Consider the following 15,445-nt stretch of genomic DNA (forward strand, 5'->3'; position numbering starts at 1 on the left):
CTTCACAGAACAGCACGAAATGGCTATAATCAGAATAGAAAGAGGAGCGGGAGGCCCCGGTGCACAACTGAGCAAGAGGACAAGTACATTAGAGTGTCTAGTTTGAGAAACAAACGCCTCACAGGTCCTCAACATCAACAGTGAAGAGGCGACTCTAGAATGCTGGCCTTCTAGGCAGAATTGCAAAGAAAAAGCCATATCTCAGACTGGCCAATAATAAGCCAATAATGGGAAGAAAAGATTAAGATGGGCAAAAGAACACGGAACCTGGACAGAGGAACTCTGCCTAGAAGGTCAGCATCCCGGAGTCGCCTCCTCACTGTTGATGTTGAGACGGGTGTCTTTAGGTGCCAAGTATCTAAGGCTTTACCAGTCTAGTCTCAGGTTAGAGTGTCTTTATCTCAGGGGTAACTTACCCATAGAGGTTTAATGTGGTCTGTGACGTATCGTCCTGCCTTGGAGTTATCGTTCCAGTCTAGACGCCTGCAATGAAAATACTTCTGCTTCCTGAAAGGACAAATCACACAAAGTGTATACTAGGTGTGTCTTTGAGGAGTGTGTCTGTGAGGAGTGTGTATGTGTGTCTATGAGGAATGTGTGTGTGTATGTGTGTCTATGAGTGTGTATGTGTGTCTATGAGGAGTGTGTATGTGTGTCTGTGAGGAGTGTGTATGTGTGTCTGTGAGGAGTGTGTATGTGAGGAGTGTGTATGTGTGTCTATGATGAGTGTGTCTGTGAGGAGTGTGTATGTGTGTCTATGAGGAATGTGTGTGTGTCTGTGAGGAGTGTGTATGTGTGTCTATGAGTGTGTATGTGTGTCTATGAGGAGTGTGTATGTGTGTCTATGAGGAGTGTGTATGTGAGGAGTGTGTATGTGTGTCTATGAGGAGTGTGTATGTGTGTCTATGAGGAGTGTGTATGTGTGTCTATGAGGAGTGTGTATGTGTGTCTGTGAGGAGTGTGTATTTGTGTCTGTGAGGAGTGTGTATGTGTGTCTATGAGGAGTGTGTGTGTGTGTGTCTATGAGGAGTGTGCATGTGTGTCTGTGAGGAGTGTGTATGTGTGTCTATGAGGAGTGTGTATGTGTGTCTGTGAGGAGTGTGTATGTGTGTCTATGAGGAGTGTGTATGTGTGTCTGTGAGGAGTGTGTATGTGTGTCTGTGAGGAGTGTGTATGTGTGTCTGTGAGGAGTGTGTGTGTGTGTCTATGAGGAGTGTGTATGTGTGTCTGTGAGGAGTGTGTATGTGTGTCTGTGAGGAGTGTGTATGTGTGTCTGTGAGGAGTGTGTGTGTGTGTCTATGAGGAGTGTGCATGTGTGTCTGTGAGGAGTGTGTATGTGTGTCTATGAGGAGTGTGTATGTGTGTCTATGAGGAGTGTGTATGTGTGTCTATGAGGAGTGTGTATGTGTGTCTATGAGGAGTGTGTATGTGTGTCTATGAGGAGTGTGTATGTGTGTCTGTGAGGAGTGTGTATGTGTGTCTGTGAGGAGTGTGTATGTGTGTCTGTGAGGAGTGTGTATGTGTGTCTATGAGGAGTGTGTATGTGTGTCTATGAGGAGTGTGTATGTGTGTCTATGAGGAGTGTGTATGTGTGTCTATGAGGAGTGTGTATGTGTGTCTATGAGGAGTGTGTATGTGTGTCTATGAGGAGTGTGTATGTGTGTCTATGAGGAGTGTGTATGTGTGTCTATGAGGAGTGTGTATGTGTGTCTATGAGGAGTGTGTATGTGTGTCTATGAGGAGTGTGTATGTGTGTCTATGAGGAGTGTGTATGTGTGTCTATGAGGAGTGTGTATGTGTGTCTATGAGGAGTGTGTATGTGTGTCTATGAGGAGTGTGTATGTGTGTCTATGAGGAGTGTGTATGTGTGTCTATGAGGAGTGTGTATGTGTGTGTGTGTAACTGTCATCATGTGTTACCTGGTCTTGCAGATCATCGTAGAGGGGAGAGGTCCCCGTACTCTCTCCATCATGGCCAGGTGCTCCTGGTTGTCATGGGTCTGAGACAAACACAAACACTGGTCAGCAGAAGCTATAAACTCCCAACTTAGTTCACTTTCACTTGTATCACACAAACAACAAACACACACACAGTCTTTTGTAACTAACATTGTGGGGAAACACAATTCAGTCCCATTCAAAATCATGTTTTCCCTAAACCCTGACCCCTAACCGTAACTCTAACCCCAAAACCTAACCTGAACACTAACTTTAATCCTAACCCTAACTCCTAACCCTAACTCTAACCCCCCGAGAAATAGCATTTGACCTTGTGGGGACTAACAAAATGTCCCCAGTTGGTCAAATTTGTATTTGTTTACTATTCTTGTAGGGACTTCTGGTCCCCAAAAGTATAGTTAAACATGTCCACACACACATGTCCACACAGTACCTGATATAGGGTGAAGCCTTCATAGTACTCAAACAGGATGCAGCCGATACTCCAGACATCACACGGATGACTCCAGCCCAGCTCTGAGTTGGAACAGTAACACATGTTCAGCTAGCCAATAGTCCAAGATTAGAGTGTGTGAGTGTGATGTGTGTAGGTTACCCAGAATAACTTCAGGAGCACGGTAGTGGCGTGTAGATATGGTGGTGCTGTGGTGTTCGTGGTCAAACGTGGCACTGCCAAAATCCACCAGTCTTACTGTTGTATCCTTCACTTTCCTCTCATCCCGCTTCTGAGAGAGCGAGAGAAATAGAGGTGGGGGGGCAGAGAGAGAGGGGGGAGGGGACAGAGAGAGAGGGGGGGGGACAGAGAGAGGGGGGACAGAGAGGGGGGGGGTGGAGAAGAAGACAAGAAGAGAGGAGGGGAAAGGAAGATACATGCATTTCATCAATTAGATTTGCTCACCTTCTTCCTCGGTCCTCTCTCCTCGGTCCTCTCTCCTCGGTCCTCTCTCCTCGGTCCTCTCTCCTCCGCCCTCTCTCCTCCGCCCTCTCTCCTCCGTCCTCTCTCCTCCGTCCTCTCTCCTCCGTCCTCTCTCCTCCGTCCTCTCTCCTCCACCCTCTCTCCTCCACCCTCTCTCCTCCACCCTCTCTCCTCCCCCTGTCTCCTCCACCCTCTCTCCTCGGTCCTCCTCCTCGGTCCTCTCTCCTCGGTCCTCTCTCCTCGGTCCTCTCTCCTCGGTCCTCTCTCCTCGGTCCTCTCTCCTCCGTCCTCTCTCTCCGTCCTCTCTCCTCCGTCCTCTCTCCTCCGTCCTCTCTCCTCCGTCCTCTCTCCTCCGTCCTCTCTCCTCCGCCTCTCTCCTCCGCCTCTCTCCTCCGCCCTCTCTCCTCCGCCCTCTCTCCTCCGCCTCTCTCCTCCGCCTCTCCTCCGCCTCCTCCTCCGCCTCTATCCTCCGCCTCTATCCTCCGCCCTCTCTCCTCCGCCCTCTCTCCTCCGCCCCTCTCTCCTCCGCCCCTCTCTCCTCCGCCCTCTCTCCTCCGCTCTCTCCTCCGCCCTCTCTCCTCCGCCCTCTCTCCTCTCTCCTCCTCCCTCCTCCGCTCCCTCCTCCTCTCCTCCGCCTCTCCTCCGCCTCTCTCCTCCCCCTCACCTCCGCCTCTCTCCTCCTCCTCAGTCCTCCTATCCTCCGCCTCTATCCTCCATCTCTCTCCTCCGCCTCTCTCCTCCGCCTCTCTCCTCCGCCCTCTCTCCTCCGCCTCTCTCCTCCGCCTCTCCTCCCTCTCTCTCCTCCGCCCTCCATCCTCCGCCTCTCTCCTCCGCTCCTCTCTCCGCCTCTCTCCTCCCCTCTCTCCTCCGCCTTCTCTCTCTCCTCCGCCTCCTCCTCTCCCCTCCTCCTCCTCCGCCCTCTCTCCTCCGCCCCTCTCTCCTCCGCCCCTCCATCCTCCGCCTATCCTCCGCCTCTATCCTCCGCCTCTATCCTCCGCCTCTCTCCTCCGCTCTCCCTCTCTCTCCTCCGCCCTCTCTCCTCCGCCCTCTCCTCCTCTCTCTCCGCCCTCTCTCTCCTCCCCTCTCTCCTCCGTCCTCCCCTCTCCTCCTCTCTCCTCCTCCTCCTCCTCCTCCTCCTCCGCCTATCTCCTCCTCCATCCTCCGCCTCTATCCTCCGCCTCTCTCCTCCGCCTCTATCTCCTCCGCCTCATCCTCCTTCCTCTCTCCTGTCATCTCCGCCTCTATCTCCGCCCTCTCTCCGCTCTCTCCGCCTCTCCTCCTCCTCTCTCCTCCGCCTCTCTCTCCGCCCTCTCTCTCCGCTCCTCTCTCCTCCTCCCTCTTTCCTCCGCCTCTCCTCCGTCCGTCCTCCCATCTCTATCCTCCTCCTCTCTCCTCCGCCCTCTCTCCTCCGCCCCTCTCCTCCTCCCCCTCTCCTCCTCCCTCCGCCCTCTCTCCTCCCCTCCCTCTCTTCCCTCTCCTCTCTCCTCCCTCCTCCTCCTCTCCTCTCTCTCCTCCTCTCCTTCCTCTCCCTCCTGCGCCCTCTCCTCCCTCTCTCCTCTCTCCCTCTATCCTCCGCCTCTATCCTCCTCTGTCCTCCGCCCTCTCTCCCTCCCCTCTCCCTCCCTCCCTCTCTCCTCCGCCTCTCTCCTCCGCCCTCCTCCACCCTCCATCCTCCGCCTCCATCCTCCGCCCTCTCTCCTCCGTCCTCTCTCCTCCTCCTCTCCTCCTCCCTCTCTCCTCCGCCCTCCTCTCTCTCTCCTCCGTCCTCTCCCTCTCTCCTCCTCCTCCTCTCTCCTCCGCTCCTCTCTCCTCCGCCCTCTCTTCCGCCTCTCTCCTCCGCCTCTCTCCTCCTCCTCTCTCCTCCTCTCTCTCTATCCTCCGCTCTCTCCTCCGTCCTCCCCTCTCTCCTCCGCCCTCCATCCTCCGCCCCTCCATCCTCCGCCCTCCATCCTCCGCCTCTCTCCTCCTCTTCCCTCCATCCTCCGCCCTTATCCTCCGCCCTCTATCCTCCGCCCTCTGTCCTCCGCCCTCTGTCCTCCGCCCTCCGCCCTCTGTCCTCCGCCCTCTCCTCCGCCCTCTCTCCTCCGCCCCTCTCCTCCGCCTCCGCTCCTTCTCTCCTCCGCCTCTCTTCCTCCTCTCCGCCTCTATCCTCCGCCCTCTCTCTCCGTCCGCCCTCTCTCTCCCCTCTCCTCCCTCCCTCTCCTCCCTCCTCCCTCTCTCCTCCTCAGTCCACTATCCTCCGCCCTCTCTCCTCCGCCCTCCTCCTATCCTCCGCCCTCTCTCCTCCGCCCTCTCTCCTCCGTCCTTCCCTCCTCCGCCCTCTATCCTCCGCCTCTATCTCCTCCCTCTCTCTCCCTCCGCCCTTCATCCTCCTCAGTCCTTTCTCCTCCGCCCTCTCTCCTCCACCTCTCCGCCTCTATCTCCGTCCTCTCTCCTTCCATCTCTCTCCTCAGCCACTATCTCCGCTCCCTCTCTCCTCCGTCCTCTCTCCTCCGTCCTCTCTCCTCCGTCCTCCATCCTCCGCCCTCCATCCTGCGCCTATCCTCCGCCCTCCTCCGCCTCTCTCCTCCGCCCTCTCTCCTCGTCCCTCTCTCCTCTTCCGTCCTCTCTCTCCTCCTCCGCCCCCGCCCTCTCTCCTCCGCCCTCTCTCCTCCGCCCTCCTCTGTCCTCTGCCCTCCATCCTCCGCCCTCTTCCTCCGCCCTCTCTCTCCTCTCCGCCCTCTGTCCTCTGCCCTCTATTTCCGCCCTCTGTCCTCCGCCCTCCCTCTATCCTCCGCCCTCTGTCCTCCGCCCTCCCTCTATCTCCGCCCTCTGTCCTCCGCCCTCTATCCTCCGCCCTCTCTCCTCCTAATCTCTGATCCTCCGCCCTCTGTCCACCTCCAAATGCCCTCGTCCTCCTCCTCCTCAAAATAAATCTTTCCTCCAAAACTAAGACGTCCCTCCCTCCGTTCTCCTCCGGTTCTCCTCCGCCTCTCTCCTCCGTTTTAAATCCTCTTCTCCTCTCAAACCACTAACCTCCGATCTCTCCTCGTCCTCCGTATATTTCCAAATGGGGTCCTCCCTCTCTCCTCCGCCCTCTATTTCATCCTCTCTCTTCTCAGTCCTCTCTCCTCTGTCCTCCGAAAAGTCTCTCCTATATGCCTCTCCTCCGTCCTCTCTCCTCCGTCCAATAATATAATAATAATATATGCCATTTGCAGACGCTTTTATCCAAAGCGACTTACAGTCATGTGTGCATACATTCTACGTATCCCGGCAAGAGGACAGATGAGGTCCCGAGGGATCGAACCCACTACCCTGGCGTTACAAGCGCCATGCTCTACCATCCTGCGCCTCCATCCCTGCGCCCTCTCTCGTCCGCCCTCTCTCGAGAGAGGACTCTCGTCCGCCCTCTCTCCTTCATCCTCTCTCCTCAGTCCACTATCCTCTGCCCTCTCCTCCGTCCTCTCTCCTCCGTCCTCTCTCCTCCGTCCTCCATCCCCTGCCCTCTATCCTGCGCCTCTCTCCTCCGCCCTCTCTCCTCCGCCCTCTCTCCTCCGTCCTCTCTCCTCCGCCCTCCATCCTCCGCCCTCTATCCTGCGTCTCTGTCCTCCGCCCTCTGTCCTCCGCCCTCTGTCCTCCGCCCTCTGTCCTCCGCCCTCTGTCCTCCGCCCTCTATTTCCGCCCTCTCTCCTCCGCCCTCTATCCTCAGTCTTCTATCCTCAGTCTTCTATCCTCCGTCCTCTATCGCCTCATTTTGAAAAAGGTAAAAGTTAATCTCGGAGGATTGGCAAGGAGAGTGACCGGGGTTGAAATGAGACGGTCCTTCTCCACACATCAGGCAAATGACGTTTACAGGGGTGGATCCCAAAATAAATGTTTAAAGTGATCAAAACAAATTAAGACGTAAAACAGTTTATGGTTAAAACAATACGTAGCATATTGTTTTTAAAGTGTGTTTTCTCCTCTGACAAAACCAAACCTGATTCAAATGGGGTGTGGTATATTTAAAATGGGGTGTGGTATATTTCAAATGGGGTGTGGTATATTTCAAATGAGGTGTGGTATATTTCAAATGGGGTGTGGCAGAAGTCAAAACTCTTCTGCAGTAGGATACTGTAGACATGAGTGTCCTCAATGAAAAGTGGCTATCGAGGAGGGGACGACACTCTTCTTTGCCTACTAATAAATTGACACACTCCTCGACCACTCATCGGTTTCCGGGTCACAGATGAGAGAGGACAGAGGAGAGAGGACAGAGGAGAGAGGACAGAGGACAGATGAGAGAGGACAGAGGAGAGAGGACAGAGGACAGAGGACAGAGGAGAGAGGACAGAGGACAGAGGAGAGAGGACAGAGGACAGAGGAGAGAGGACAGAGGAGAGAGGAGAGAGGACAGAGGAGAGAGGACAGAGGACAGAGGACAGAGGAGAGAGGACAGAGGACAGAGGAGAGAGGACAGAGGACAGAGGAGAGAGGACAGAGGACAGTCTTTTGCCCAAAGGAGAAACCCCCAGATACAGCGTAGGTGAAGAAGAGAGTGATGAAGGAAGGATAAAGCCCTCCCTCTCACCTTCTCAGCGTTGTAAGTGATGGTGTAGTCAGAGTTGACAAACAGGATGTTCTCAGGTTTGAGGTCAGTGTGGGTCAGCTTGTTGATATGGAGAACTGCAGAGGGAAACAGATAAACCATGCATCCATCATGATAATACCGGGACAACCAAGGTGAAACTGCCCAGCGTTGCACTTGCTGCCCATAGTTCCTCTACAGTATGTAGTAGACCAGCGGTATTCAACTCTGACCCTACGAGGTCCGGAGCCTGCTGCTTTTCTGTTCTACCTGACACTTAATTGCTCTAAAATCAGTTCCTGATTAGAGCGGAACAATGAAAAAAGCAGTGGAACTGGCTTTGAGGCCCAGAGTTGAGTTTTAGGCTTGTAGACTGAGCTTCATCAATGAACCAGCGCCCTCTTCTGGTCAAAGAGACCAATACCAGACACGAAACAATCCCTGGTAAGTAAATGTCATAGTCTATGGAAGTAGTCACCACCAACCCTGGTTCTGGAGAGCTACCAGCATGCACATGGGCATACATATATGTGTGTGACACACTCACAGTTGACAGCGAGGCAGATCTGGTAGGCCATCTGGCGGACGTGATCCATACAGTACGGCAGGAAGTTGTTCTCCTTCAGGAAGTCAAAAGTGCTGAGGGCTAGCAGCTCCATGGAGATACACACATGACCATGGTAGTCAAACCAGTCCAGCATCTGAACACATTGACTGAGAGAGGGGGGGGGGGTGAAGTAAAGAGAAAGCCACAGAAGGTGAGGGAAACAACTTCTCAAACTTTCTACTGGTCCATCAGACTCCGTACTGTTTGTTGTGTGGGTCTTTCTCATTGATTTTCTCCAGGACATTGATCTCCAGTTTAGCAGCTTGTCTGTACTTCTCCATGTTCTTAATGATCTTCAGAGCTACACGTGCCCCAGCCCTGAGAGAGAGACAGAGAGAACAGCTAGCTAGCAACCAGCACACGCTCCACCTGAAGCTCTACGAGTGTGCATGTGTATTTTATAAATGCCTCTCATACCTGCGCCGGTCCACACACGTCACCACCTTCCCAAAGGTGCCCTCTCCCAACAGACTGATAACCTCATCTGATGGGGAAGATGAAGAGATGGAGGCATGGGGATTCAATTAAAGACTGGGAAGTAGAGGAGTCTCTTTTATGAGAGGGCTCGAAAACATTCACCTATCCTGTCTTTTCAATGTGTGAAGACAAGAGGATAGTGGGAGGGACTAGTAGATGTAAACATAGCCTACATCTCTCTTGTAGAACGTCTCCATTCTGGTAGGCCAGGTGACCATCATCAGGGGCCTTCTCGTTCTTCCCTGGCCCCTCACTGCTGCTCCGCTAGGGGTCAGAGGTCAGGGGTTTAGAGGAGGGGACAACAGGGCAAAAGTCGTCAGCATAGTTGGACTGAGCCTCTCAATAACACACACACACACACAGCTGACATAACAGCTGCTTAATAATCTAAAATGCTTGTAAGCTGAGGACTAGTGTTGCAAGCCCCCGATGATGTTATCCAATTCCACAGGCTCCTCCTAACTCTTTAAGAAAACAGTCCATTCCTGATGAATGTAATGACTTGGGACTTAGAACTGCACTTAAACAGAGTATGCACTAGTGGACTATGTCAGTAGTGGACTATGTTATCTGTACATACAGTAGAGTGGAGCCCTAAACCCTCTCCAGTCCTGTCCTGGTATTACGGGCCTAAATGAGAAATGTCATGTGACTGGCTGGCCTACATGGGGCAGCTCTGTGACTATTTCCATCTACATTCTAAGACTGTTATTAATATCAGAACATCACAAGGAGAAAGAGGGAGCGAGAGAAAGAGAGAGTGCTGAGAGAAAGAGGGAGCGAGAGAGAAAGAGAGAGTGCTGAGAGAAAGAGAGAGCCAGAGAGAAAGAGAGAGTGCTGAGAGAAAAAGGGAGTGAGAGAGAAAGAGAGAGTGCTGAGAGAAAGAGAGAGCCAGAGAGAAAGAGAGTGCTGAGAGAAAGAGGGAGCGAGAGAGAAAGAGTGCTGAGAGAGAGAGAGCGAGAAAGAGAGAGTGCTGAGAGAAAGAGGGAGCCAGAGAGAAAGAGAGAGAGTGCTGAGAGAAAGAGGGAGCGAGAGAGAAAGAGAGAGAGTGCTGAGAGAAAGAGGGAGCGAGAGAGAAAGAGAGAGTGCTGAGAGAAAGAGGGAGCAAAGAGAAAGAGAGAGTGCTGAGAGAAAGAGGGAGCGAGAGAGAAAGAGTGAGTGCTGAGAGAAAGAGGGAGCGAGAGAGAGAAAGAGAGAGAGTGCTGAGAGAAAGAGGGAGCAAGAGAGAAAGAGGGAGCCAGAGAGAAAGAGAGAGAGTGCTGAGAGAAAGAGGGAGCGAGAGAGAAAGAGTGCTGAGAGAAAGAGAGAGCGAGAAAGAGAGAGTGCTGAGAGAAAGAGGGAGCCAGAGAGAAAGAGAGAGTGCTGAGAGAAAGAGGGAGCGAGAGAGAAAGAGAGAGAGTGCTGAGAGAAAGAGGGAGCGAGAGAGAAAGAGAGAGTGCTGAGAGAAAGAGGGAGCAAGAGAGAAAGAGAGAGTGCTGAGAGAAAGAGGGAGCGAGAGAGAAAGAGAGAGTGCTGAGAGAAAGAGGGAGCGAGAGAGAAAGAGAGAGAGTGCTGAGAGAAAGAGGGAGCGAGAGAGAAAGAGAGAGTGCTGAGAGAAAGAGGGAGCGAGAGAGAAAGAGAGAGAGTGCTGAGAGAAAGAGGGAGCCAGAGAGAAAGAGAGAGAGTGCTGAGAGAAAGAGGGAGCGAGAGAGAAAGAGAGAGAGCTGAGAGAAAGAGGGAGCGAGAGAGAAAGAGAGAGAGTGCTGAGAGAAAGAGGGAGCAGAGAGAAAGAGAGAGTGCTGAGAGAAAGAGGGAGCAAGAGAGAGAAAGAGAGAGTGCTGAGAGAAAGAGGGAGTCAGAGAGAAAGAGAGAGAGTGCTGAGCAGGCAACTTTCTCTGACTTAGAGGGTGGCTTAGAGACTGAATGAACACACACACAGACTCTCTCTCTCTATGAGTTGTGGTAGAGAGGCAGAAAACAGGTAGAGTGAAGGGTTGCCAGGAATAAAACTGAGCTGTATCAAACGTCACAAAACACAAATAAATGAATTCAAACATTAAGAAAAAGGCAGTGAACATATTAACAGTGCATAGCAGAGGAAATGAGGGGATGGGGAGAGAGAAGGAAAGGAGACGATGGAAGAGAGAAGCAGACGAGGAGGAAGAGGAGGGAAGAGGCAGATGGGTACTCACAGAGAGGCAGAGACAGTCCAGGAAGCTCTTATACACAGAGTACAACTCTGTCTTCCCCATAACTCAGAACAGAGAGGGAATTAAGGAGTTAAGGGAAAGAGGGAGGAAGATACAGTGTAGGTAAAGAAGACAGCGAAGAAGGAAGGATAAAGTCCACAGACAGTGAAACAGGAAAAGGAAAGACGACTGAAGAGAGGAGACAGAAACTAATGACAGAGCAAAAAGCAGTGCAGAGGAAGACAGAACAGACAAAAGTCAAGAGGGAAGAGAAAACAGCAAAAAGAAAAATAGAGTGGCAGAGAAGAGACAAAAGTAAGAGAGTGAAGTACGAATGAAACAAGATGAGAGAGAAAGATAGATTAGATGAACCGATGAAGACGGAACAGAGAAGCAAAGAGACAGACAGATAAGGAGAAAGTAGATAGGGAAGGAGAGATATGAGAAGGATACAGGAGATTGAGAGAGAGAGAAAGACGGTTGAGACAGACACTAATAATAACCTTTGGTCACACCCCCCAGGGAAAGTCCTGAGACCAGAATCAAGATGTGGAGTGTGTGTGAGTGTAGGTGTGTGTGAGTGTACGAGGGGCATATTTAGTTTCCCTCCCTGACACTCCCGTCACCTCCTTAACCCCGGCACTCTGGCATAGTGCTTTTCTACACCTGTCCTCTGTGTATACTGTTGAAGAAAAAAATTGTTCCAAGGATCAAGCAGAGCTCATTTTCAAGTTAAGATTTTATTCAAGCAATTACAAGGAAGTTAACTCTCCGGATATACCAGGGAGGAACTTAAACATGTACACATTACTCAGTCATTTATATTCTTCACTTACACAAAGAACTGCTTTCAACGTGGCACCGTCATAGGATGCTACCTTTCCAACAAGTCAGTTTGTCAAATTTCTGCCCTGCTAGAGCTGCCCCGGTCAACTGTAAGTGCTGTTATTGTGAAGTGGAAACGTCTAGGAGCAACAACGGCTCAGCCATGAAGTGGTAGGCCACACAAGCTCACAGGACGGGACTGCCGAGTGCTGAAGGGTGTAGCGCGTAAAAAGTGTCTGCCCTCAGTTTCAACACTCACTACTGAGTTCCAAACTGCCATGTAGTGCAACTTTTGAAACTTATTTAGGAATAATGTTACCAAGCAGGACTAGACCCATCTCTAAGCTTCACACCAAACCAAGTGGATGGGCTGCTGTTGGGCTGACACAAACTCAGGATTGTACCTTTAAAGTTTGCTGTCTGTGTTTGGTGATACTGACCAGCCTGTATGTCGGTTAGTAGATGGATAGGTGTAACAGATCAATATGGGAGCAGTATAGCTTTAATAGGCTAAATGGGCTGCTAGTGTTATCATTAAGCAGAGAATGAATGAAGTGGATGTGATTTATCACTTAAACATTCACTTTAGCATCGTAATTGATCAATTTCTGCTTGAAATGATCAGTTAAACTGACTGTTGATCTGTACTGTTATTTAATTCAGTCTGTAGTTACATACAATAAATATATTACCACTCTAACCCCCAACGCTGACCCCTTGCCTTCCACCCAAACTACTGAGCTGAATAACATTCATCTATATCATAGTAAATACAGTCAAACGTCAACACAACAGAAGACGTTAAGTCATTTTATTTTAGCGTCATAACGTTTCATGGAATGTCATAACAGATTGGACTTTTTATTACAGCTTTTGTGGTGTTCATCTCACATAGGAAAGAGCAGGAAGTCACTGAAGGAGCTGTGTTTATTAGAATCATCATAGATCCTTTAGCCTGATAAGAGACTCATTCATGTAAACCAAGTCCCCTCCTTCAGTTCAAGAGTCCCAGAATTGGAGAGATACTGTCACCTTCTGTCATTCCTGAACAACCCAAAGACCATGTACTCCTCTCACCGGAGCACTGAAGACACCTGCATCAGAGGAATAACAGATCAACACAGTCAGTCTCTCAAAGCCACCAGACACTGGAGCACTGAAGACACCTGCATCAGAGGAATAACACCACTATCAGTCTCTCAAAGCCACCAGACACTGGAGCATGAAGACACCTGATCATAACAGTCAACACAGTCAGTCTCAAAGCCACCAGACACTGGAGCACTGAAGACACCTGTATCAGAGGAATAACAGATCAACACAGTCAGTCTCTCAAAGCCACCAGACCCTGGAGCACTGAAGACACCTGTATCAGAGGAATAACAGATCAACACTATCAGTCTCTCAAAGCCACCAGACACTGGAGCACTGAAGACACCTGCATCAGAGGAATAACAGATCAACACTATCAGTCTCTCAAAGCCACCAGACACTGGAGCACTGAAGACACCTGCATCAGAGGAATAACAGATCAACACTATCAGTCTCTCAAAGCCACCAGACACTGGAGCACTGAAGACACCTGCATCAGAGGAATAACAGATCAACACTATCAGTCTCTCAAAGCCACCAGACACTGGAGCACTGAAGACACCTGCATCAGAGGAATAACAGATCAACACTATCAGTCTCTCAAAGCCACCAGACACTGGAGCACTGAAGACACCTGTATCAGAGGAATAACAGATCAACACAGTCAGTCTCTCAAAGCCACCAGACACTGGAGCACTGAAGACACCTGCATCAGAGGAATAACAGATCAACACAGTCAGTCTCTCAAAGCCACCAGACACTGGAGCACTGAAGACACCTGCATCAGAGGAATAACAGATCAACACAGTCAGTCTCTCAAAGCCACCAGACACTGGAGCACTGAAGACACCTGCATCAGAGGAATAACAGATCAACACTATCAGTCTCTCAAAGCCACCAGACACTGGAGCACTGAAGACACCTGCATCAGAGGAATAACAGATCAACACTATCAGTCTCTCAAAGCCACCAGACACTGGAGCACTGAAGACACCTGTATCAGAGGAATAACAGATCAACACTATCAGTCTCTCAAAGCCACCAGACACTGGAGCAGCCTGTTAGTGATGTTGGACTCTGTCTGTATCTGGTCTCATTGGACATGTGTGTTTATACATGTAGATTGGTGTGTAAACAAGCAGTCGGCTACCTGTAGCCGCTTGGGCTGAAATTACTAATATAGGAACAATTTTGGGAACCTGTTCCTTGTCTGATTTGGACCAAATATATAACATCCTCTTTACATACTGTATTATTTAAATCTCTACATTACCTGCATTCTCTGTCTTCAGCTCCTCTACCAGGCTCTCACTCTGGCCTGAAATTCTACAATATCATACAAAGAAACTGTTGAATTCAACACACCACTACTCTGCTGATTACAGTAACCACATTAGATACAGCTGTCTTACTTTACCTGTGTTCTGTCTCTCCAGTTCCTCCACCTTGTTCTTGTAGAACTGCAGTTCAGTCTTAGTGATACTCAGCTCCACTCTCTGTTCCACCACCATGTTCCTCAGCTCCACTCTCTGTTCCACCACCATGTTCCTCAGCTCCACTCTCTGTTCCACCACCATGTTCCTCAGCTCCACTCTCTGTTCGACCACCATGTTCCTCAGCTTCACTCTCTGTTTCACCACCATGTTCCTCAGCTCCACTCTCTGTTTCACCACCATGTTCCTCAGCTCCACTCTGTTCCACCACCATGTTCCTCAGCTTCACTCTCTGTTCCACCACCATGTTCCTCAGCTTCACTCTGTTGCACCACCACGTTCCTCAGCTTCACTCTCTGTTCCACCACCATGTTCCTCAGCTTCACTCTCTGTTTCACCACCATGTTCCTCAGCTCCACTCTGTTTCACCACCATGTTCCTCAGCTCCACTCTCTGTTCCACCACCATGTTCCTCAGCTCCACTCTCTGTTCCACCACCATGTTCCTCAGCTCCACTCTCTGTTCCACCACCATGTTCCTCAGCTCCACTCTCTGTTCCACCACCATGTTCCTCAGCTCCACTCTCTGTTCCACCACCATGTTCCTCAGCTCCACTCTCTGTTTCACCACCATGTTCCTCAGCTCCACTCTGTTTCACCACCATGTTCCTCAGCTCCACTCTCTGTTTCACCACCATGTTCCTCAGCTCCACTCTGTTTCACCACCATGTTCCTCAGCTCCACTCTCTGTTCCACCACCATGTTCCTCAGCTCCACTCTCTGTTCCACCACCATGTTCCTCAGCTCCACTCTCTGTTCCACCACCATGTTCCTCAGCTCCACTCCCTGTTCCACCACCATGTTCCTCAGCTTCACTCTGTTCCACCACCACGTTCCTCAGCTCCACTCTCTGTTGCAACACCACGTTCCTCAGCTTCACTCTCTGTTCCACCACCACGTTCCTCAGCTCCACTCTCTGTTGCAACACCACGTTCCTCAGCTCCACTCTCTGTTGCACCACCACGTTCCTCAGCTTCACTCTCTGTTCCACCACCATGTTCCTCAGCACCTTCAGCTCAGTCCAGATATCAGGCTGGGTGGTCGACTATTCAGCATGACTCTCCTTGCTCTTTCATCCGTCTCTCTGAGCCTGTTCAGTGATATTCTTCTCTCTGTCCTCTCCACTCTCCACCTGAGCCCATGTCCCAGACAGACAGTACAGCAACACAAGCCAAGCTACAACACCCCTCAATTTGAAACAATGTCTCTTCAGATTTAATGTAGTCTACTGGGCTCAGTCCCCTTCTTTATACACACTGGTGTTGTTTAACCAATACATTGAAATTTAACAGGTGTCCTCGTAGAATATTTTGAGAACATAACCAAGGAATGTGTGATATAACAGAACAGGTAAAGATGAT

At 50.8% G+C, this 15,445-nt stretch overlaps 1 protein-coding gene across 42 annotated transcripts in view; it reads right to left on the reverse strand.

Annotated features, from left to right (window-relative positions):
• LOC127925032 (dual specificity protein kinase CLK2-like) overlaps positions 1–15,437 on the reverse strand; it is a 20,517-nt gene extending 5,080 nt beyond the window's left edge. For 40 of the 42 annotated variants that reach the window (XM_052509760.1, XM_052509751.1, XM_052509749.1 and 37 more), the window contains exons 1-10: positions 10,679–11,320; positions 8,681–8,771; positions 8,448–8,514; positions 8,232–8,348; positions 7,971–8,137; positions 7,427–7,521; positions 2,554–2,683; positions 2,392–2,474; positions 1,920–1,999; positions 417–507 (exon numbers count right to left, since the gene is read on the reverse strand). In XM_052509760.1, the coding sequence (XP_052365720.1) occupies positions 417–507; positions 1,920–1,999; positions 2,392–2,474; positions 2,554–2,683; positions 7,427–7,521; positions 7,971–8,137; positions 8,232–8,348; positions 8,448–8,514; positions 8,681–8,771; positions 10,679–10,738 (981 nt within the window). In that variant the 5' untranslated portion in view covers positions 10,739–11,320. Of the gene's footprint in view, positions 1–416; positions 508–1,919; positions 2,000–2,391; positions 2,475–2,553; positions 2,684–6,258; positions 7,522–7,970; positions 8,138–8,231; positions 8,349–8,447; positions 8,515–8,680; positions 8,772–10,678; positions 12,667–12,794 lie in introns of those variants that run through there. The other 2 variants (XM_052509761.1, XM_052509762.1) reach the window with 2 other exon arrangements.
• Between the last annotated feature and the right edge of the window lie 8 nt (positions 15,438–15,445).

This window comes from Oncorhynchus keta, unplaced genomic scaffold (genome assembly GCF_023373465.1).
Source record: "Oncorhynchus keta strain PuntledgeMale-10-30-2019 unplaced genomic scaffold, Oket_V2 Un_contig_496_pilon_pilon, whole genome shotgun sequence".
Lineage (NCBI taxonomy): Eukaryota > Metazoa > Chordata > Actinopteri > Salmoniformes > Salmonidae > Oncorhynchus > Oncorhynchus keta.